Source organism: Panthera tigris, chromosome A1 (assembly GCF_018350195.1).
Source record: "Panthera tigris isolate Pti1 chromosome A1, P.tigris_Pti1_mat1.1, whole genome shotgun sequence".
NCBI classification, from domain to species: Eukaryota; Metazoa; Chordata; class Mammalia; order Carnivora; family Felidae; genus Panthera; species Panthera tigris.
In genome coordinates this window covers 110,286,447-110,308,133 of record NC_056660.1, presented here as the reverse complement: position 1 = coordinate 110,308,133, position 21,687 = coordinate 110,286,447, and the positions used below count along the sequence as shown (strand labels likewise).

Sequence of the window (21,687 nt, the reverse complement as noted above, 5' to 3'; positions counted from 1 at the left end):
TTATTTTTGTGAGAGACGGGGTGGGGGTAGGGTGTGGCAGAGAGAAAAGCAGACAGAGGATCCAAAGTGGGCTCTGTGCTGACAGCAGACAGCCAGATGGAGGGCTGGAACTCACGACCTCTGAGATCATGACCCCCTTGGAAGTCGGAGGCTTAACCGACTGAGCCCCCCAGGAGCCCCCCAAATAAAATCTCTAAACGAACAAACAAAACAAAAACCCTTCAATGTTTTAAAATACTTTCATGAGCTGTAATAGTATCCCATCACGTGGCAGGCAGAAAGAGGCTCACTCTGAACCTCTCTACATCTTCACTTTACAACCTCGACCCGAAAGGGGCTGGGGCGAGACCTACCGTTCGCTGAAACTCCCACTACCCTTCCTCTTTAACCCGGTTTCCGGAGCGCCCCTCTGGGCTGCGACGTCATCACGTTGGGACGTACGTGCTGTGGTGCCTTACGCAGTGTCTGATGTCATGACGTAGAGCCTAGCAACAACGCAGGCTCCCGGCGGAGTCCGTTATGGCCGCTGCTGTCTTGAGGAGGATGAGGGGAACCGTGCAAGCGAAACTGCGGTACTCGCCCGGCCTCCAGGTCCCGGGAGGGTTGGCGCAGCCGCTCGTCCTGGCGCTCCTGCTTGCGTCCGCCACCTTGTCCAGTGGTAAAGTGGGCGCGGCGGCAGGGCGGGCGCGGGAGGGCCGCGCGGGTGGAGAGACAGGCCCGGCCAGGGAAAGGGCGCTTCCGAGTGTCCTGAGCAGATGGCGATGTCCAGATGGGGCAGGGTCTCTAGGCGCCGAGGAGGGAGGGTAGGCTGTCTGATGGAGTCTAAGGAGGTGGGGTTTCTGAGAGGCCCGAGATGCGGGGTTGAGAGATGTGGGAATCCGGGCAGCAGAGTATGGAGATGGGCGTGAGGGAGGAGTGGTGGTGTTATCCACAGAGTCTTGAAGAAGGCGTTGCACAGGGAGTGGCGGTGGTGGGGGGTCTCCAAAATTGCTTGGAGGGAGGAGTTATGAGGGGGCAGAGGGAACAGATGCTGAGGAGAAGGCCGTGGTTAGGAGGTGTGGTGTCTAGAGACGTTCCCTAGGTGGGGGGAGGTATCCAGCGGTCTGGCAGGGCCAGGGGAGTGTGGGGGTTTTCCAGAACGGGGCGGGTAAGTGGTAAAGATCGAGGTGGGCAGGGGCAGTGACCAGACTGAGCTGATGGAATATTTCGGAGAGCAAAAGTGAAGGGGAAAACGCTATCTTAAGGTACTGCTTCATCTCTCAGATCTGGGAGGTTCTGGTGCTTGGTAAAGAGCCAGAATACTGGGGCTTTGGGCTCCTGAGGGGTTTACGAGGAGGAGAGGGAGAATGCAACAAGGGAGATTCTTTGTAAACATGGTTCCCTGTGTCCTGGGTTAGCTGGGTAAGACTGCTTCATTTTTTTTTTTTAATTTTTTTAACGTTTATTTATTTTTGAGACAGAGAGAGACAGAGCATGAACAGGGGAGGGTCAGAGAGAGAGGGAGACACAGAATCTGAAACAGGCTCCAGGCTCTGAGCTGTCAGCACAGAGCCCGATGCGGGGCTCGAACTCACGGACTGTGAGATCATGACCTGAGCCGAAGTCGGACGCTTAACCGACCAAGCCACCCAGGCGCCCCAAGACTGCTTCATTTTTAATAGAGTTGTAGGATTTGATTATTTCATTTAAAACATTTAAAAACTTCTATTTAAAATTTAAAAAAAAGATTTAAAATTAAAATTTTTTTATTTGAAAGTTTTTATTTATTGAGGTATGATTGGCATATTACGTTATGTTAGTCCTAGGTGTACAGCATAATGATTCAATATTTTTTTTTATTAAAAAAAATTTTTTTTTAACGTTTATTTATTTTTGAGACAGAGAGAGACAGAGCATGAACGGGGGAGGGTCAGAGAGAGGGAGACACAGAATCTGAAACAGGCTCCAGGCTCTGAGCCGTCAGCACAGAGCCCGACGAGGGGCTCGAACCCACGGACAGTGAGATCGTGACCTGAGCCAGTTTGGCCGACTGAGCCACCCAGGCGCCCCAATGATTCACTATTTGTATACACTGGGAACTGATCACCACCGCAGCTCTACCATTCACCATACAGAGTCACAGATTTTTTTTTCTTGTAATGAGAGCTGTTAAGATTTACTCTCTTAGCCACTTCCAAATATGCATTACTGTAGTATTGACTGTAGTCACCAAGCCTTATATTACATCGTCATGACTTACTTATTTTGTAACTGGAAGTTTGTACCTTTTGATGCTCTTCATCCATTTCGCCAACCTCCTATCTACTCCCCTCTGGCAACCACCCGTCTCTTCTCTATATCTATGAGTATGGCTTGTTTGTTTGCTTGTTTGTTTTGTTTTGATTTTTTTCTGGACTCCACATATAAGTGAAATCATATGATATTTGTCTTTCTCTGACTTATTTCACTTAGCATAATGCCTTCAAGGTCCATCCATGTTGTCACAAAATTTCATTTTGGGTGTGTGTGGCTGAGTAATATTCTCTTGTGTGTATATATATATATACACACATATATATGTGATATATATATCACATATTCTTTTTTTTATTTTATTTTATTTTATTTTTATTTATTTTTTTTTTATTTTTTTTTTAAATTTTTTTTTTCAACATTTTTAATTTATTTTTGGGACAGAGAGAGACAGAGCATGAACGGGGGAGGGGCAGAGAGAGAGGGAGACACAGAATCGGAAACAGGCTCCAGGCTCCAAGCCATCAGCCCAGAGCCTGACGCGGGGCTCGAACTCACGGACCGCGAGATCGTGACCTGGCTGAAGTCGGACGCTTAACCGACTGCGCCACCCAGGCGCCCCTATATCACATATTCTTTATGTGTTCATCTATCCATGGGCATTTAGGTTGTTTCCATATCTTGGCTATGATTATTTTTAGAGAGAGAGAGAGAGAGCATGAGTGGGGCAGAGGGGAAGAGGGAGAGAGAGAATCTTAAGCTGGCTTCATGCTCAGTGTAGAGCTCGATGTGGGACTCTATCCCATGACCCTGGGATCATGACCTGAGTTGAAATCAAGGGTTGGATGCTCATCCGACTGACCTATCCAGGAGTCCCCATATCTTGGCTTTTGTAAATAATGCTGCATGATTAAATATTTCTTTTCTTAGAAATGTTACATTGTGAATGAAGATATTGAAGCCTTTATCAGGAAATAAATCTGTAAACTAGGGCTTGAGACTTCGGGGGAACAAATCTATTAATAAGAATTTGTAATGATTAAGCAATATTTTATTTAGTCATCTCTTTTTTCTTTCAGGCCAAGACACGGTCCTGCTTTTTTCCTTAAATCTTTTTTCAGTTTTCAGATGAAAAACATGGTGAATGGGATAGCAATTTTCTTATTTGCCAACAGGGGCTGTCTAGCTACACGTTTCTCTGCTATAGTGCTCTGGTTACTTCCTTAGGTTTCCTCAGCAGCACTGAGGGTGGGGCATCCACTGTCCCAGAAGCATTTGTAAGTCTCTGGGGAAGAACTGAGGTCCATTTTCCCAAAGCTCTTTAATAATGACTAAAATAGAACTAGGATTTCTCTGATCGATGCAGATATTCCTGTTCCTAAAGTACTTATGTAGCATAATTGTTTTGGTTATTTAATCATTTAAGAAAACAACTAACATTTAAACATTTATATTTCTTACTGAGATGCTAAAGACATACAGCCTGAGGGATATGTAGCTGGTAACTGTAGTTGCAGGAAGAACTTTTCCCTTTAAGAGATGGTTGGAAATCTTGTGGAGAGGGGCAAGTGAGGGGGTAGTTTGGAGTATTAAGGTGTCTTCTTGTCTTTGTTTTTACTTATTAGACCCTCATAAATATTGCTCCAACCATACTGGGACATTTTAGGTAATCTTTTTCTTTTTTATTAAGTGTTTATGTCAATTTAAAATTCATATTATTCCCTACTGAAAATAATTTAAATGTAAACTAACATATATGCTTCTAAGGGGGAAGCAGCTACATTTTAGTACAGCATAGCATTTGTAAAGGTTTGGGTAGTGTAAGTGTTTTTTTAAGCATGCCTTGGAGTAGTGTGATTTCAAAGTAATTACTCTTTTAATATGAAACTTATAGTCTAGATAGGAGATGTTGAGTCCCAAACTTCAAATAAGCATAGAAAGTTAGGAAGTTACTCCATTAGATGTATTTAAACTTGTTCCATATTAGGTTTCTTAAAATTTCAGTTCTCAGGTATATTCTTGGCAATCTGTAAGGATTTTAAAGTTCTACATTTTTATTTTGACAAAATCTAAAAAAATTAATATAAGCATTATTTTGGATCACTGGATGATCACCTTCTGATTAAGTCTTGCCAGGCCATTAAGACAGTTTTTTAAAGGGACCCATAGAAGAGAATTAAATGTAGAAAGTTATTTTTAAAATGTTGTTTTAATGAGGGAGGTAATATCAAATAGGAAAGGACAGAAATGGAACATTTAGAAGTCTAAAGTACTGTATATGATTGTAGAAGCTCAACAATTAAATCCATGAAGTCAGAGTTCTCACTTTGTTCTGCATACCCTTCATTTCTGACTAGATCATATTCTCTGATTTGAAGGAGTGGAGGTCTAGGAGGTTGATCTAATTTGCATCAAATGTTTCAGATGAATTTTTCATTTGTTTTCTGTGTATTACTTCCAAGTTTTTACTCTTTGAACAATACTTACTAATTCTGCTCCTACTTGGTGCTAGGTTTTGGAGTTACAACAACAAATGTGTTAACATTGACGATACCCTTAGAAGAATGAGTGGGTTTTTCCTGGCTGAAACTATGGGAAAGGCTTTTCAGAGGGTGTGATAGGTGCAAAGATCCTACTTGAGAAGTGGTGTAGGGTTTGTGGTGAGAATTGGGTCAAAAGCATATTCTATAAACATTGATTGCTATCCGTTAAGTAGGCAACAGGGATAGAGGAGTTTGGGAGATAAGTAAGAGATAAGATTGAGGCTCCAGATCCTGTAGGATCTTGTAGGCTATTACAAAGACTTGGAATTTCACTTTTGAGAGATGGAGAGCTCTCAGAGGGTTTTAAGCAGAGGAGCAACATCAAACTTAATCACATTGAACTTATATCACATTCTCAAATGTGATGATGACTCGAGCTGTTGTGTTGAGAGTGGACAGTAGGAGTTAGGTAGAAGCAGGCAGATTAGTTAGAAGGCTACCGTAATACGCCAGGTAAGATGATAGTGGCTTGGACTAGGCAGTACCAGTTAAAAGGTGAACAGTCTTTAAATTTTAATACACTTTGAAGGTAGGGTAACAGATTTGTTGTGGGATATTAAGAACATAATGATTACAGGGTTTTTTCTTCAGTAACTAGAAAAAAGGAATTGCCACTAACTGAAATCTGGACTGGAGGTAGAGCAAGTTTTTTTTTTTTTTTTTTTCTTTTTGTGTGGGAAGTAAAATTCATTTCTTAAAACTTTTTATTTTGAAATAATTGTAGATTTACTTGCAATTGTAAGAAGTAATACAGATCCTGTATACCCTTTACTCATTTTCCCTAGTGGTTACATCTTAAGAAACTGTAGTACAGTATCATAGTCAGGACACTGACATTGCTAGTCAAGATAAAGAGCATTTCCATCAACCTCTCATGTTGCCCTTTTATAGTCACTCCCATGTCCTTCCTTTCCCTACTCCCTCCTGAAATCCTGGCAACCACTAATCTGTTATTTATTTCTTTAATTTTGTCATTTTGAGAATGTGATATAAATGAAATCATATGGTATATAACTTTTTGGACTTGGCTTTTTTTACCTAGCATAATTCTCTGGAGATTCATCAAGTTGTTTCATGTGTCAATAGTTTTTTTTTTTTTTTTTAATTGCTGAGTAATATTCCATTATCATGTAGCCACACTACACTTAGTTTAAACATTCATCCTTTGAAGGATGTCTAGGTTGTTTCCAGTTTTTGAGTGTTATGATTAATATGAAGTAAACATTCATGTCCAGATTTTTTGTGTGATCCTAAGATTTCATTTCTTTGGGATAAATGTTCAGGCGTGCAATTGCTGGGTCATGTGGTAGTTAGATACTTAGTTTTTTAAGAAAATGTCAAACTGGGACACCTGGGTGGCTCAGTCGGTTGAGTGTCTGACTTCGGCTCAGGTCATGATCTCACAGCTCGTGAGTTCGAGCCCCACGTTGGGTTCTGTGCTGACAGCTCAGAGCCTGGAGCCTGCTTTGGATTTTGTGTTTCCCTCTCTCTCTGCCCCTCCCCTGCTCATGCTCTGTCTCTGTCTCAAAAATAAATAAAAACATTAAAAAAAAAAAAAAGAAACTGCCAACGTGTTTTCTGGCATAGTTGTCCTATTTTGTGTTACCACCAGCAACATAGAAATGATCTAGCTTCCCTGCATCTTTGCCAATATTTGGTGTTGTCATTACTTTTTATTTTACTGTCATTCTGATAGTTGTGTAGTGATATCTTTATTGTGGTTTTAATTTGTGTTTCCTTAGTGGCTAATACCTTTTCACATGCTTATTTGCCATCTGTATATTCTCTTCAGTGAAATGTGCCTTTGTGTCTGTTGCCTGTTTTCTAATTGGATTGTTTCCATTTTCATTTTTGAGCTTTCAGATTTCTTTTTTTTTAAATTTTTTAATGTTTATTTTTGAGAGAGAGAGAATGAGAGAGAGAGTGGGAGCAAGGGAGGGGCAGAGAGAGAGGGAGACACAGAATCCGAAGCAAGCTCCAGGCTCTGAGCTGTCAGCACAGAGCCCGAGGCGGGGCTGGAACTCACGAACTGGGAGATTATGACCTGAGCTGAAGTCGGACACTTAACCAACTGACCCACCCAGGCACCTCGAGTTTTCAGATTTCTTTATGTGTTCTGGATACTCTTCCTTTGTTGGGTTGGGCCTTACAAATATTTCTCCCATTGTGTAGCTTATCTTTTCATCCTCCCATGAAAGTCTTTCCATGGAGCAAAAGTTTTTCATTTTGATAGAATCCAATTTATGGGTTTTTTTTCTTTTATGTATTGTGTTTTTGGTGTCAGGTCTACAAATTTGTGCTTAGTCCTGGATTCCATAGATATTTTCCTTTGTCTTTTTCTACACGTTTTATAGTTTTGCATTTTACATTTAAATTTGTGATCCACTTTTATTTTTATTTATTTAGTAATTATTACTATTATTATTTTTTAAGTAATCTGTACACCCACTGTGGGGCTTGAACATATGACCCCTACTTCAAGAGTCACATGCTTCATTGACTGAGCCACCAGGTTCCCCCATGTTCCATTTTTAGTTAAGTTTTGTAGAAGATATGAGACTTATATGAAGATTCATTTAGCTTAATATGGTGGATTGCATTGATTGATTTTTGAATATTGAATCACTTTTGCATTGCTGGAATAACCCTCACTGTTCATAGAATATCATTCTTTTTATGTATTACTGGTTTCTATTTGCTAATATTTTCCTAAGGACTTTTGCAGCTATTTTCATGAAAAATACCAGTCTGTAGTTTTCTTTTTCTGTAGGGTTTTTGGTTTTGGTATCAGGATAATAATACTAGCTTCATAAAATGAATTGAACAATGTTCCCTGCTATTCTCTGGAGGAGATTCTGTAGAATTGGTGAGAATTCTTCTTTAAGCATTTGGTAGGATTCGCAATGAAACCATCTGAGCCTGGAGATTAATTTTTTGGGAATTTTAAAATTAAGGATTCAGTTTCCTTAATGATAATAGGGGTATTCAAATGATGTATTTCATACTGAGTGAGTTGTAGTAGTTTGTATTTTCAAGACTCTGGTCTTATTTAAACTTTCTCTTTTGGTTAGCTTTTTATGACATAACTCTGGCAGGGGAGGAGGGAATTACTGCACATTATTGTCAGGTAGAGGTAGGAATCTGGAGTGTCCATTTGATCTCTGTTGTCACCCAAAGAGTGGTAGTTTTCTTGTTACTTCTAGACAAGAATGGGAGTTCTGTCTCCACTGATGGCCTGTACTTACATAGTGGTGGGAGTGGCCTCATTACTGTTGGGTGATGGTTAAAGTCTTGACTCTCCATTAGGCCTGTTCTGACAACATTATTGTGGAGGGGAAGAGGCACCTTATTACAGCCTGCTGAGGGTGGAAATCTAGGCTTTCTACTTGGCCTTTGTTGGTGTGGATGTGAGCAGAGCCACAGTTTTTTTTTGTTATTTGTTTTTTGTTTTTTTGTGGGTGTTTGCCTCGAGTAGAGCAGTCATTGTCTAGAAGTTTTCTTTCTTACGAGGCTGCGTCTCTCCTGATCTTTTAGAGAGAGAGCTTTTTTGGGGGGAGGGGATGGCATGTTTTTGTCCATACTCCTTGCCGTTTCCAGGTTGCTGTCTTCTTCAGGTACAAGTCTAGAATATATGAGGTAAAAAGAAAATCCAGGAAAGTCACTACTAGGTTGTTTCTCAAATCTTGAGGTCTCTAACCATTCTGCTGTATTCTCTCCACCTTTCAGTCTTCTTAAGCTATTTTACATATAATATGCAGAGTTAGTTTTTTCACTGGAGAAATAGGGAAAAGTTTTCTACTCCATCTTCCTAGAAGCCAAAGTAAGAATTCATTTTGAATATGTTAATTTGAATGTCAGACATCAAGAGGAGATGTCAAGTAGTAGTGGATTTATGAGTCTAGAGTTCTGGTAATTAATGGAAGTTCTCTTCTCATGGCTTCCTTTTTCTCTGAGAAGTTAGGAAGTGATGCCAGTGAAAATGAGGACAACAGAGAAGGTATTGGGAGAACAGAGGAACTTGTGAATGGTCTCCTAAGGGAGCAAGAGGGTGAATGGACTAGAAAAATACAGTATAATTGCCAGTAGCATTACACATACACTTGAATTTTTGGCACTGGATTTAAAATGAAATAAAAATGGTGACATGGTTTTGTATTTATTTCCAGCCAAGTTCAGCCAGTTGGTGCAACAGGGAGTGGTCAGAGAGTTTGATTTTACTTGGGATGTAGCCTTGCCAAGTGAGTGGAACAAAGTGAGCAAGGGGATGGGGATTGGAGGTGTATGTAAGGGATGCATAATGCTGACTATAAAATTGAATCTGGGTAAAGAGGGAGGGCAAAGATATTGGGCAAGGGTGGGATGGTGGCCATGAGGGACTGAAAAGATGGTAGAATCAGAACTGTAGGTCCTGATAGATTCAGGATACCAGGGAATGAATTAGAAGGATAGGTGGTTACGTCAGCAAGTAGGAGGATGCATGAAATTGAGATTATGGAAGAGTTGTGATGATAGTGACCATGGTGTGACAGGTTAAGGTAAGGGGGAGGGCTGGTCATCAGAAGAGGGGGCAAGGATTTGAAATCAAGACAGGAGCACCTGGGTAGCATGAACTCTAGAGCCAGAAGAATAGGAACTGTGACCGGGAGTTGGTGGACAAAGGTTAGTGGGTGACAGCTGATGATAGGAGAATCAAGGCTGGTGCATTTAGGGAGGGGAAAGGGAGAATAGTCTGGAAGGTTCCCCCGCCCCCACACACCCCATGCCCCACCCCAGAACAGTTTCCCCCCTTTTCCAAACTCAGTGGTGCAAGGATGTGGGTGAAAAAACAGCTGTTAATTAAAAGGGCTTCAGGGAAAGTGTATCTTTAAGGGAGAGCCAGGTTTCAGTTATCACAACAGAGTGAAGGATAAAGGAAGGGATTTGCTGATATTTGACTGAATTCTAGAGTGCACAGTGGATGGGTTTCTAGACATGGAGATGGGTAGGAGGTGGGGAGAATTATAATCACTGCCACCCTTATCAGCTTGTGTCCTTTAGATATACATGATAATTCTATATTAGTATATGTGCTGCCGAAGCGAGCACTATACATGATTATTCTAAAAGTGATGTATAGAAAAACGATTTTTTAAAAAAAGTCAAGGTTAGTTAGTTCGCTCCCAACTTAAAAAAATTATATTTTAAATCATATTTTCACCAACTTTGGCAGGAAATTTAAATATACCAGAGAAATAATAATTTGTAAATGTCTGAATCATAACTTATTTGAAGTGACAAATGTAAAAATTATTTTAACAAATTCCTGTTAATAATTTTCTGAATAATGTACTCACTTATAGGCCCTGTTTCTTTCTTCTAATGGAAAGTTTCAAGGAATCAATTGTTGAAAATATTTAAGAGAGTGTTACTCATTTACTAATTTTTTTTACCAATTTATTAAATTATTTTTTCTAAGAGATTCCATTCAGTCCAGTTGATACTAGCTATTTATTTTTTCTATACAAAATAGGTGTCATCTATGATACACAAACCAGAGTGTATTCATGTATTCAGGTATTACATGTTCGAACAGAGAGTGGTCTGTTAGATTCTTAATTTATGTGCATGCACATGTTTGTGAAAGCCCAGGAATTATTTGGTTTAATTTTACCCCTATAAAATATTTTACTATAATTTGATAGATGTTAAAATAGTATCTGTGTATTTTTAGATCTCACGTGACCATTCTTTTTTTTTTTTTTTTAATTTTTTAACATTTATTTTATTACTGAGAGATAGAGATAGAGTATGAGCATGGGAGGGGCAGAGACAGGAGGAGACACACAATCTGAAACAGGCTCCAGGCTCTGAGCTGTCAGAACAGAGCCTGACGCAGGGCTCGAATTCACAAACCACCAGACCGTGACCCGAGCTGAAGTTGTACACTTAACTGACTGAGCCACCCAGGCGCCCCCCTCCCCATTTTTTTCTTTTTTACAAGTATAATGGATATTCTTGAAGTTCTTCAACAGATATTACATTAGCTTATAAATTAGAGACACTGTTAAATTTCAGCAGGGATTCTTCTAAACTTTTGCTGTGTAGAGTTACTTCTCTAAATAATTTAAACTACTTAAGTAAACCACACTGAGTGGGTAGGAGTACAGGGAAATAAGAGCTTGTATGTATTTGGTGTTATTCCCATACCTGGATTGCCTTCCCCAATCGTGAAAAGTCTAGTTCACACTTAGTTTTCAAGTTTCCAATTTCCATTTCTTCCCTTTCAGGAGTTTTCCCTTAGTCCTTCCTAAGAATACTTAAAAAAAAAAAAAAAATGGGAGAGGAAGTGTTCTGGTTCTAGTATCATTTAGAAATGCTACCTACAGCTTGCTTATAGCTTCTCTTAAATTTGTTGTATTGGAAATATTTAGGCTCACATTCCATATCTGGTTTGTGACCTACTTGAGCTAGGATCAGCCACCGATCTTTCTGTTCTGGGGATGAGGTGCAGTCTAGGCAAGGATTACTGGAGTCCAACCTCTTTGTGAAATGAAAACAGGGGATGCATAACAACTTTGTGTGGATTTCACCATTGTGACCTAAAGTCATCCCTCTCTATTCTTTTTCTTTCTGTGACAGGCTGTGTAATGTAGTTGTTACTTTCTGGCTAAAGAGTTATTATCTGATGAATAATTGACTAAGAAGAAATGTGACTGATGGCTGGCTGTTGAGACTTATTAACAAATTCTCAAGAGAAAGAGGGATTTGGCAAAAAAATGCTTAGCAAAAAATTTAGGCAAATATGCTTCTAGCTTGATGGAGATAAAGTTGGAGATTTCCGTTTAATGTTTTTTATTCACCATTTTAGCTGTACCACAGACTGATTTGCTGAGGCAAACTGTACTCCAGCCAGATGTCTCTGCTCCAAATATGAGTGCTTTAACACATGAAAACCAAACCAAACTTTCTGTCTCCCAAATCAGCGCCACTCTCCGTCCCACAACTAGTACAGAGAAAGGTGGAGGGGCATCTGTGGCCCCTCATCCCTCACCTACTACTTCCCTGTCTCAAGAGGAGGCAGATAACAATGAAGATCCCAGCATAGAGGAGGAGGATCTTCTTACGCTCAATAGTTCTCCATCTACCGCCAAAGACACTCTGGACAATGGAGACTATGGAGAACCAGACTATGACTGGACCACCAGCCCCAGGGACGATGAGTCCAGTGAAGCTCTGGAAGAAAACAGGAACTACATGGAAATTGAACAGTCAGTGAGATCTTTTAAGACCCCATCTTCAAATATTGAAGAGGAAGATAGCCATTTCTTTTTTCATCTTATTATTTTTGCTTTTTGTATTGCTGTTGTTTACATTACATATCACAACAAAAGGAAGGTAAGTTTGGGGTTTGTCCTTTATTATCTCCGTTATATTTCTTATGAATATTTTTGATGATTCAGAATTTTTTTCTTTTTTAGTCAAGTTTAAATTGATGGTAAAATATCAAGATGTCTAATCAATATAAATCTCTGGTGTATTGTTATAAATTAGAATGCTTTACCTTGTATGCTTCTGAAAAAGAAGTCAAATTGTTTTTTAATGAACAAATCCAAAGCCCAGTGTTTTTTAAAAAAAAAACCACTTAGGTCTTAAGTTAGCATTGCTACTTCAGTGGGAATACATGTGGAGAAAGATTGTTAATTTAATACTTTTAATTAAGCATTGAACTTAATGATATTTTAATAACTTTTTCCTTGTTATAAAGGTATTACACGTTTATTTTATTATTATCATTTTTAAAATATTTGTTTATTGTTGAGAGAGAGAGAGAGAGAGAGAGAGAGCAAGTGGGAGATGGGCAGAGAGTGAGGGAGACAGAATCCGAAGCAGGCTCCAGGCTCTGAGCTGTCAGCACAGAGCCCGATGTGGGGCTTGAACCCGTGAACTGTGAGATCATGACTTGAGCCAAAGTCAGAGGCTTAACTGACTGAGCCACCCAGGCACCCCTACATGTTTATTTTGAATGCCAGTGATACTCTAACCCAGTGTTGAATGTTGGGCCAACAAGTGGGCTCCTGGGCTCCACTGTGATCTACTAACTCATCTCTGCAGATAGAACCCAGGAATCAGTCTTCAGCAAGCACTCTACATAAAATTTGAGAAGCACTGTTTAACTTTGTTTACAAGATGAAAAATACAGTCCTTTTGTTGTTATTTTATTTTCCATATTTAGGAAACTAGGAGAGAGGGAGAGTGCACTTGTTATACATATTTTCAGTATATCCTCCACTTTGTTTTTTCCACATCTAATTTATTTTGTTCTTTTCCAGATTTTCCTTCTGGTTCAGAGTAGGAAATGGCGTGATGGTCTTTGTTCCAAAACAGTGGAATATCATCGTCTAGACCAGAATGTTAATGAGGCAATGCCTTCGCTGAAGATTACCAATGATTATATTTTTTAAAGCACTGTGATTTGAGTTTGCTTATTATGTAACTTTATTTGCTTGACTTTTTTATATAATATTGTGCAGATGTTTGCCATAGGCAGTTGGTACTTAAATGAGAGGTGGGTCTCTCTTTATTTTGCCTTGGTGCTTTCGAAATGAAATGTCACAAACAAGGAGTATATAATTTTTTATCTACACATTTAGAGGTAAATTCAATCAGGTGTCCAGAATGTGGAGCTAAGCATTATATTAGTTTTGTTTTAGATTTCTTTATTGTTCTCCTTCTGGAAGTGTTAGTAATACTAGTTTTACAAGATCCCAACCTTGTAACTAAATCCTACCATATCTGGTACTGCTGGCTCCGATTCTCTTTCTGCCATCCAAATACTGTTTTATAAGCACACATTTTGTGATCCCAAACTGTTAATGTACAAGGATGCATATAATAGCGCTTGGCATATAAGTAACATTTTTTCTTCCAGGAAAATCGCTTTGGATATTTTTGGATGATTTAAACATAACTTAAGATAATGATAATGCTCAATCTGACCACAGTTTTAGGTAACATATTAATAAATGTCTCTAGAAATTCTGGCAATAGAGAGACTCTGCAGTTTGCAGTGGATATAGATAAAATGTTATAAAGACACCATATTTTGGCTTAAATTACTGAATTAAATTTAGAGGTAGAAATTGTGGCAAAATATTAAATACACATACAGTTGCTTTCAGTCAGCAATTGATTGTAGCACGGGTTCCTCCAAGCTTCTAAGCAAGGAGCAGAGTTTAAAATTATATCAGATTTTTTCATGTTGTCTATTACTTTATAGTAAGTTTGAATAAATTTTAGGGGTCATTATCACTTAAGTAATTCTGTATCTAGGCCTTTCAAATTAAAATTATACCTGAATGAAATGGTTTGTATACATAGAGGGTATATGTGTGCACTGACTTTTTCTCCCCCTGTACTTGTTTTATTTTCTTCTGTTTTGTTTTTCACAGCAACTGGAAATTATTTACTGTATTTTGTTTTACCCTGTCTTTCTATAATAAAGAATTGATCAATATGTACATATGTGATTTGAACCATGGTTGACTTACAAGTGTTACTGCAACTTTGTAGAAAACATAACCCCTAATATATGTTAAACACCCACTCAGAAAGTCCGGGTGAGCCAGTGGGCATGAGCTTTGTGTAAAGATGGAAGAAGCGGGGCAGTCCACCATTTCTTTCAGGTGGACAATTTACTGTCCTGATAAGGAAGGGCAGCACAATGGAAATATACCTGAACTGTTTTATGGCAGTAACTTTTCATATCTGAAATTGTATTATTTAATATTTTGAATAAGATTTTAAAAATAAATGGCAAAAATATAAATCTATGATTTTATAAGTGTGTTTCATTTTAGTGATGGCATGATGGAGCCCTTCATATGGGTGGTGACAGAGGGGTAGTGCTTTGTTTGGGAGGAAGCCAGCTTGGTTTTGTTCCTTTTAGTAGTAGTACTCTATGAATTCCCCTTAGATTTCTAAATCCTACTTTAGGCCCAATATTCTGCTGAGTAGTGAAGATTATTGAAAATGTGGTAAAGTAGGATTGCAAAGAAAAGTAAAGCAGCTAAATCAGTGTGTACTTTCTGGCATCCTGGCCTTCCTGTTTCCCTGTCGAAGACTCCCCTATCAGGAGGCTCATCCTCTCTTAGTGGATCTAGCGTTCTTGTGCTCTTCCTCTTAGCACAGTCTCTGCGTTCTAAGCCCCAGTGTGCTGCAGTCAAGTAGTCTTTGATGTTTGGAGTGTCACATCATACATCGATTAAAAATGCTGCCAGTAGGATGCCTGGCGGGTTCAGCTGGTAGAGCACCCGACTCTTGATCTTAGGGTTGTGAATTTGAGTCCCACGTGAAGATTACTTTAAAAACATAAAAAATCTTAAAAAAGAAAATGCTGTCCAAGTCTTAGGCACCTGAGCTGCTGGGCTATAAATATATATATAATTCAGACATACAGGTGTATGTTACAACTTTTAAGTAAATTTGATCTCCTCTAGGGTTTTGTGTCTTGCTCGTTACCTAAAAAATCATGAACATCTTCCATATCATTAATATTCTTTAAAAACATCTAGTAGCTATATAATTTAGTTAGCTCTTTTCCTGTTTCGATGGTTTCCAATTTTTGATTCAGAAATAATGTGATGAACTTTTCTGTATTGGAATCAATTTGTTGGATTGTATGAGGCAAAGGAGGCACAAATAGAACTGGATGATGCAAACAAGACCCACATTTGAGTCTGAAAGCACCAGAATAGCCTACTTATGTGTGCTGTCTGCTCTCTTCTCTCCACGTCACAGTCTGGGCAGACTAGGTGCTCTGAGTCGAATGTTGGAAATAATAGCATAATAGGTTACCCTTTAGATTCTGTTTCTGTGTCTTACCTGAAAAGGAATGTTTTGAAATTTGTGAGACAGATGGAAACAGACCAGACATTTTGAATTTGTGCAGGCAGGCATGTTGTAACTGGGATTTTGATTTTTTAAAATTTTATCATTTTTTAAATATTTATTTTGAGAGAGAGAGCATGAGCTGGGGAAGGTCACAGGGAGGGAGGGAGAGAGAGAATCCCAAGCAGTCTCCACACTGTCGGTGCAGAGCCTGACATGGGGCCTGGTTCCACAAACCATGAGCTTGTGGCCTGAACTGAAATCAAGAGCTGGATGGATGCTTAACCAACTGAGCCACCCAAGGCACCCCGGGGATTTGATTTTAGATGTGATGTCACGTGGGTGAATGCAGTCTCTTGTAGAAAGTGTGCAGAGGTGGCTCTCTCTATAGTTTACCACAGAATGTAAGCTTGAAAACAGAGGACTGGCTGTTACTCATCTCTGGCTGCATATTCAGCACTGCCTGTCTCCTACTAGGCCCCTGGAAATTGTACAGTGATGTCTCTGTGAAATTAAATCAAGAGAAAATCCAGTCGAATCAGGCTCAGCTCTGGCGCATGTAGTTGGCATACGGGCTAATACTATTGACATCCGGGACCCAGAACTCCACGCAGTGGGGGAGAACCAAGATGTAGTGTGTCCACTTTGTTGGAACGGCCACATTTCTACTTGGAGCTAAAGTCCACATTAATTGTGTGAGATCTCAGCCCTCCCTGCAAATCCCACATTCTGATCAGAGTAGCTGCTGCCCATGGAAGCAAAGGGGATGGAGAAGGTTACTGGGATAGTGCAGCTGCCCACAGTGTCCAGGTCTTTCTCTCTCTCTGGCTGACTTTGCCCTTTGCCCTCTCTCAACCTGGTCTGCTGGTGCAACAGTTTGCCTCCCTTCTGGGTCCAGCGGTGAGCAGTTCCATCCTTCCCAGCAGAAGTACAAGAGGTTGGAAGGATTCTGAGGGCTAGGTGTCTTCCAAGGGAATGGAAAAGGAGGCTGTCCTGAGGTGTGAAGTCCAGTCTGTGAACAGGATTCTGTTCACCTGTGGGTTTATAGTTACTTTTTTAAAATTTAAATTCAAGTTAGTTAACCAAGAGTGTAGTACTGGTTTCAGGAGTGGAACCCAGGGATTCATCACTTCCATGTACCACCCAGTGCTCATGGTCTTCTGGGTTTTTAATTTCGACGTGAGCAAGTTGCCGGGATAGATTCTGGAAATGGACCTGGGGTCATTTTTGACCTCCACCCCCCATCTCAGTAGCCCTGAGGTAATGACCTGCTGTCTGGATTATGTGCCTCAGGGAGCCTGATTCTGGAGTAGTAGGCAGCACTTCTACCCCGTAAGCTCCAAGCCCACCTTTCTTCCAGCTCCCTCCTAAAGAGCCCCAGACCCCTCTGCCACTATTGATGAAGTTCCAGGTTTAAAATTCCTGCTCCTTAGGTAGCATTTCTTCACCTGACACCCTAATATCTTTGCTTTAAAACCCTATGCTTCTTTTTCTCACAGCCCCCAAGCTGCTTCATTTCTCTGCTGGGTGATGACGACATGTTCTGGGAATCCTTTACTTCCTGCATATTCTTCTCATAGGGTCCTTTGTGCTTTTGTGCCAGGCCGCCCTTTGGCATATGGGTTGGACAGCATTCCCATGTGGGACCCTTCTAAAGGCTCTATCCCTGGTGGGCCCTGGAATCAGACTGGTCTGGGTTGAATTAACAGTCTGGGCCTGACCTCTCTGCTGTGTCCTCCCTATTTTGTAGCCTCGAGGGAGACGCCAAACACGTTTCTTGATACATTTGGTTGTGAGAAACGGTGTGGGGTCTTGAGGGCTAAGTGGAATGCCCTAGGCTTTGCTGGGGCTAAGATGTCCTGGCCCATGTTGCACCTACCTGCCTTTCTAGGAAGGCCTGGGGAGAAATGGAACAAGGGAAAGAGGAGTGTAGGATGAGGTCAAGTCTGGATGACCTTGGTCTAAGCTCTTTGTGTTTATATCAACCTCCTACCTTGTAAAATAGACAGGTGAGTAGCTCACAGGTTTGTCAGGAAGAGAAAATGGATTTATGTTTGAGAAAGGACTTTGTGTAGAGGGAGGAGTTTCCAACATGTCAACCCCAAAAGAGCCAGTTCAAGGCTTGGGCCCATCAAGGAACAAGAGCTTGATGGAGCTGCTCAGCAGTTGCCCAGTCCTGGGACTGCCTTCCCAGCTCCCTTGTGGCATGCAGCTTATCAGAGCTGGGTATACCCCACATCATCCAGGCATGTTCAGTTTGTTAGGTGACATTTGGTGCTTCCTTGGAGTCTCCCAACCCCATTCTCTGTTCCCTATCCTCATCCTTTTCCTGAATCAAGGCCAAAGGGTCCTTCTCACCAGGCTCTGGCTGTTCCCAAGAACTTTTGCTTAGAGGCAGTGGGACCCAGGACCCCGGAGAGAACTACTCTTAGGCCACTTAGTATGCCTGAGCTAAGGGGGCTTGATCCTCCCCCGGGGGAGCAAGGACAGAGGCAGGGCTTGGGTGCCAAGGTTTGCTGTCAGGTGTCCACATAATGCCATTACCAGAGCATTGTGTTAAAAGCAAAATACCTGGGCTCTTCTCACGGTGTCCCTGTGCTGCCCCCTGGGGATGACAGTAGGTCTAGACAGACACCGTCTCTGTACCCACGGTGCTCACTGTCAGAGAAGAGAAGACTTAAGAAATTGCAGTAAAGTATTACACACCAAAAACTGGATCTCACTTGTGTTTCTTCACTTTAGACTTAGCACTGTAATAGCAGCCTGGTGGGCCAGGCACTCTTCGTTCTGTGTGTGCACACCAGCCCAATAAGGTACTTACTGTTGTTACCCCCATTTCACAGATAAGGAAACAGAAGCCTACAGAGTTAAGTGACTTGCCTGAGGTCCTGTAGCTTATAAGGGAGAGCTGGGATTTGAATTTAGATAAAGTCACACTCCAGACTCCTTGTTCTTTATCACTAATTTGCCTGTTGTTAGAGAAAAAGAGACAGCTACAGAGAAGTAAGAAGAAAAAGTATCCAGAGTTTCTGTCCCCTTAGGCCCTAAACATTTAGGTGTATTCTCTTTTTCTTTCATTTAAAATTGCTTTTATTATGAATATAACAGAATATACCACAGGAAAATGCATCAGGCAGATGTTCAGCTTAACCAATTATTACAAAGCAAATGCTTGTGTAGCTAATCGCCCAGACAGAGAAATAAACCTTTGCCAGCTCCCACGCTCCCCTTCCTCATAACTATCCTTTTCCTGTCCCCATAGGGAACTATTATTTTGACCTTTGTGGCAATCACTACCTTGCTTTTCTTTTTGGATTCATCACCTAAGTACATATGCCTTAACACCATAATTTAGGCAGTTTTGGATTTTTATATAATTGGAATCCCATAGCATACATTGTATATATTCTTTTGGACTGATTTCTTTCATTCTGTGTTCTGATGGTGAGATTGATCATGTTAGTTCATTCATTTTCATTGCTGCATGGTATTCTGTTGTGAAGTATACTGCAATATATTTTTCTAGTCTACTGTCGATGGATGGTTGAGTTATTTCCACTTTCAGACTGTTACAGATGACACCGTTAGCCATGTTCTTGCACATATATGTGTCTTTTGTTGCTTGCAGCAGTGTGTGCATTTCTGATGGGGATATACCTAGGAGTTGACTTGCTGGATGCACACTTTCAACGTGAACAGCAAATGCCAAACAATTTTCTCGAGTGATTGAACCAATTTGTACTCCTCCTAGCAGTGCGTGAGGCTTCCTGTTGCTCTACATCCTTGCTAGCACTTGGCGTTGTTAGTGTCCTTAATTTAAACTATTCTGTGGATATGTGTAGTGGTATCGCATTGTGGTTTGACTTTGGATTTTTCTAATGATTAGTCTTATTAATAATTTTTTCATGTGTTTATTTGAATGTTTTTTTTTTTTTAAATGTTTATTTTTGAGAGCAGGCTCCAGGCTCCAAGCTGTCAGCACAGAGCCCAACGCGGGGCTCGAACTCACAAACGGTGAGATCATGACCTGAGCCGAAGTTGGACACTTAACCAACTGAGTCACTCAGGTGCCCCTGGAACGTTCTGTTTTATGAAGTGCTTATTCAAGTCTCTTCTTTTTCATTAAAAAAAATGTTTATTTATTTTGAAGGAGGGAGAGAGGGAGGGAGAGCTCGAGAGGGGGCAGTGGGACAGAGAGAAAGAGAGAGAGAGAGAGAAAGAGAAGTGCAAGCAGGCTCTGTACTGTCAGCGCAGAGCCTGACACGGGGCTTCATCTCAAGAACCATGAGATCAAGACCTGAGCCAAAATCAAGAGTCGGGCGCCTAAGCGACTGAGCTACCCAGGCACCCCTCTTGCTTATTTTTCTATTGGAGTATCCGTCTTTTTTCCTGTTTTGTGGGAGTTCTCTATTCTGGATATGAGCCCTTAGTTGGTTATTCAAATCCATTTTCTTACTCTATGTCTGGCTTGCCTTGGCAGTCTCTTAAGGGTGTCTTTTGATGAACAGAAGTTCTTAAAGTTTTTTGAGGAAATTATAGCTGTTTTATTTGTATACTTTACATACATAAATTCACAGATTTTACATGTTCAGTTTAATCGTTTGGCGATTGTGTATATATGAGTAACTGCCACCTCAAATAACATACATGGTATTTCCATCACCCCAGAAAGTGCTCTAGTGCCTCTTTCCATACCCTTCTTTACGCATTTAATAGAGCTAACCACATTCTGATTTTGATCACCACAGAATGGTTCTGCTTGTTCTAGAATTTCATATAGGTGGAAAAGAAGTATGCATTGTCTTGTGTCTGACTTCTTTTGGGCAACATAATGCTTTTTTTGTATCTTGAGATCCACCCCAATTGTGGCATTATCAGCAGTCCATTGCTTTTTATTGCTGAGTAGTATTTGTTGAATGACTAGGTCACAATTTGTTCATTCATTCTCTTACTGATGGATATTTGTATTGTTTCTAGATATATACCCATATATCTGTATCTGGATTTAATATATATTCTACAGATATTAAATATATGAATGATGTATTTTAATAACTTACTGATACTTAATAATTAATATATTAAATATACAATGTAAATATATATAATGCTAAACTTTAAATTTTGAGATAATTGTAGATTAATATGCATGTAAGAAGTAATATAGAGATCCTGTGTTTCCTTTACCTAATTTCCCTTGATAACATTGTTTTTTTGAGAGAGAGAGAGAGAATGAGCATGAATGTGAGCCAAGCTCATATTCTGTGTATTCTTTACTCAATTTCCCTCGATAACATTTATTTATTTATTTATTTATTTATTTATTTATTTATTTATTTATTGTTTTGAGAGAAAGCACAAGTATGAGCCAAGCACAGCATGGGGCCCAACACAGGGCTCAATTTCACGACCGTGGAATCATGACCTGAGCCTAAATCAAGAGTCAGGTGCTCAACTGACCGAGCCTCCCAGGCGCCCCTGTAGTAATATCTTATTATGGTTTTAATTAGTATTTACTTAATAGATAATAATGTTGAACACCTTTGCATGTACTTGTCATCTGTATATCCTTTTAGGTGAAATGCCTACATTCTATACAGTCTTTTGCCTATATTATAATTGGATTATTTACTTTTTGCTCTCATTTTTTTGACAAACTTTTTAACTATGGCAAAATAGAAAATTTATCATTTCAGCCATTAAGGATACAATTCAGTGGCATTAATTACATTCACACTGTCGTGCAACCATCACCACTAATTGTTTCCCAAACTTTTTCATCATCCCAACAGAAACTCTGCCATCATTAAGCGATAACTGCTCCCCACTACCCCTGATTATCTCTAATCTACTTTATGTCTCCATGAGTTTGCCTACTTAGATATTTCACACAAATGGAACCATACAATATTTATTCTTTCGTGTCTAGCTTATTTCACTTAGCATGATGTTTTCATGTTGTAGCATGTCTCAGAACTTCATTCTTATTTATAGATGAGTAATATTCCATTGTATGTGTATACCACGTTTTGTGTACCCATTCATT

At 40.0% G+C, this 21,687-nt stretch overlaps 1 protein-coding gene across 1 annotated transcript; it reads left to right on the top strand.

The window, feature by feature from the left end:
- Nucleotides 1–466: 466 nt before the first annotated feature.
- On the top strand, nucleotides 467–14,580 carry CA1H5orf15 (chromosome A1 C5orf15 homolog). Its single transcript, XM_042983899.1, has 3 exons — nucleotides 467–658; nucleotides 11,623–12,149; nucleotides 13,085–14,580. The coding sequence occupies exons 1-3, from the start codon at nucleotides 520–522 to the stop codon at nucleotides 13,214–13,216; spliced, it is 798 nt and encodes a 265-aa protein (XP_042839833.1). The 5' UTR covers nucleotides 467–519; the 3' UTR covers nucleotides 13,217–14,580.
- Nucleotides 14,581–21,687: the final 7,107 nt, after the last annotated feature.

What these genes read in the sequence shown, in the direction of transcription:
- CA1H5orf15 (XM_042983899.1), top strand. Translation starts at nt 520, where the DNA reads ATGGCCGCTGCTGTCTTGAGGAGGATGAGGGGAACCGTGCAAGCGAAA. An exon ending in GTCCGCCACCTTGTCCAGTG is followed by an intron (nt 659 to 11,622) that starts GTAAAGTGGGCG and finishes TCACCATTTTAG; the next exon opens with CTGTACCACAGACTGATTTG. An exon ending in CATATCACAACAAAAGGAAG is followed by an intron (nt 12,150 to 13,084) that starts GTAAGTTTGGGG and finishes GTTCTTTTCCAG; the next exon opens with ATTTTCCTTCTGGTTCAGAG.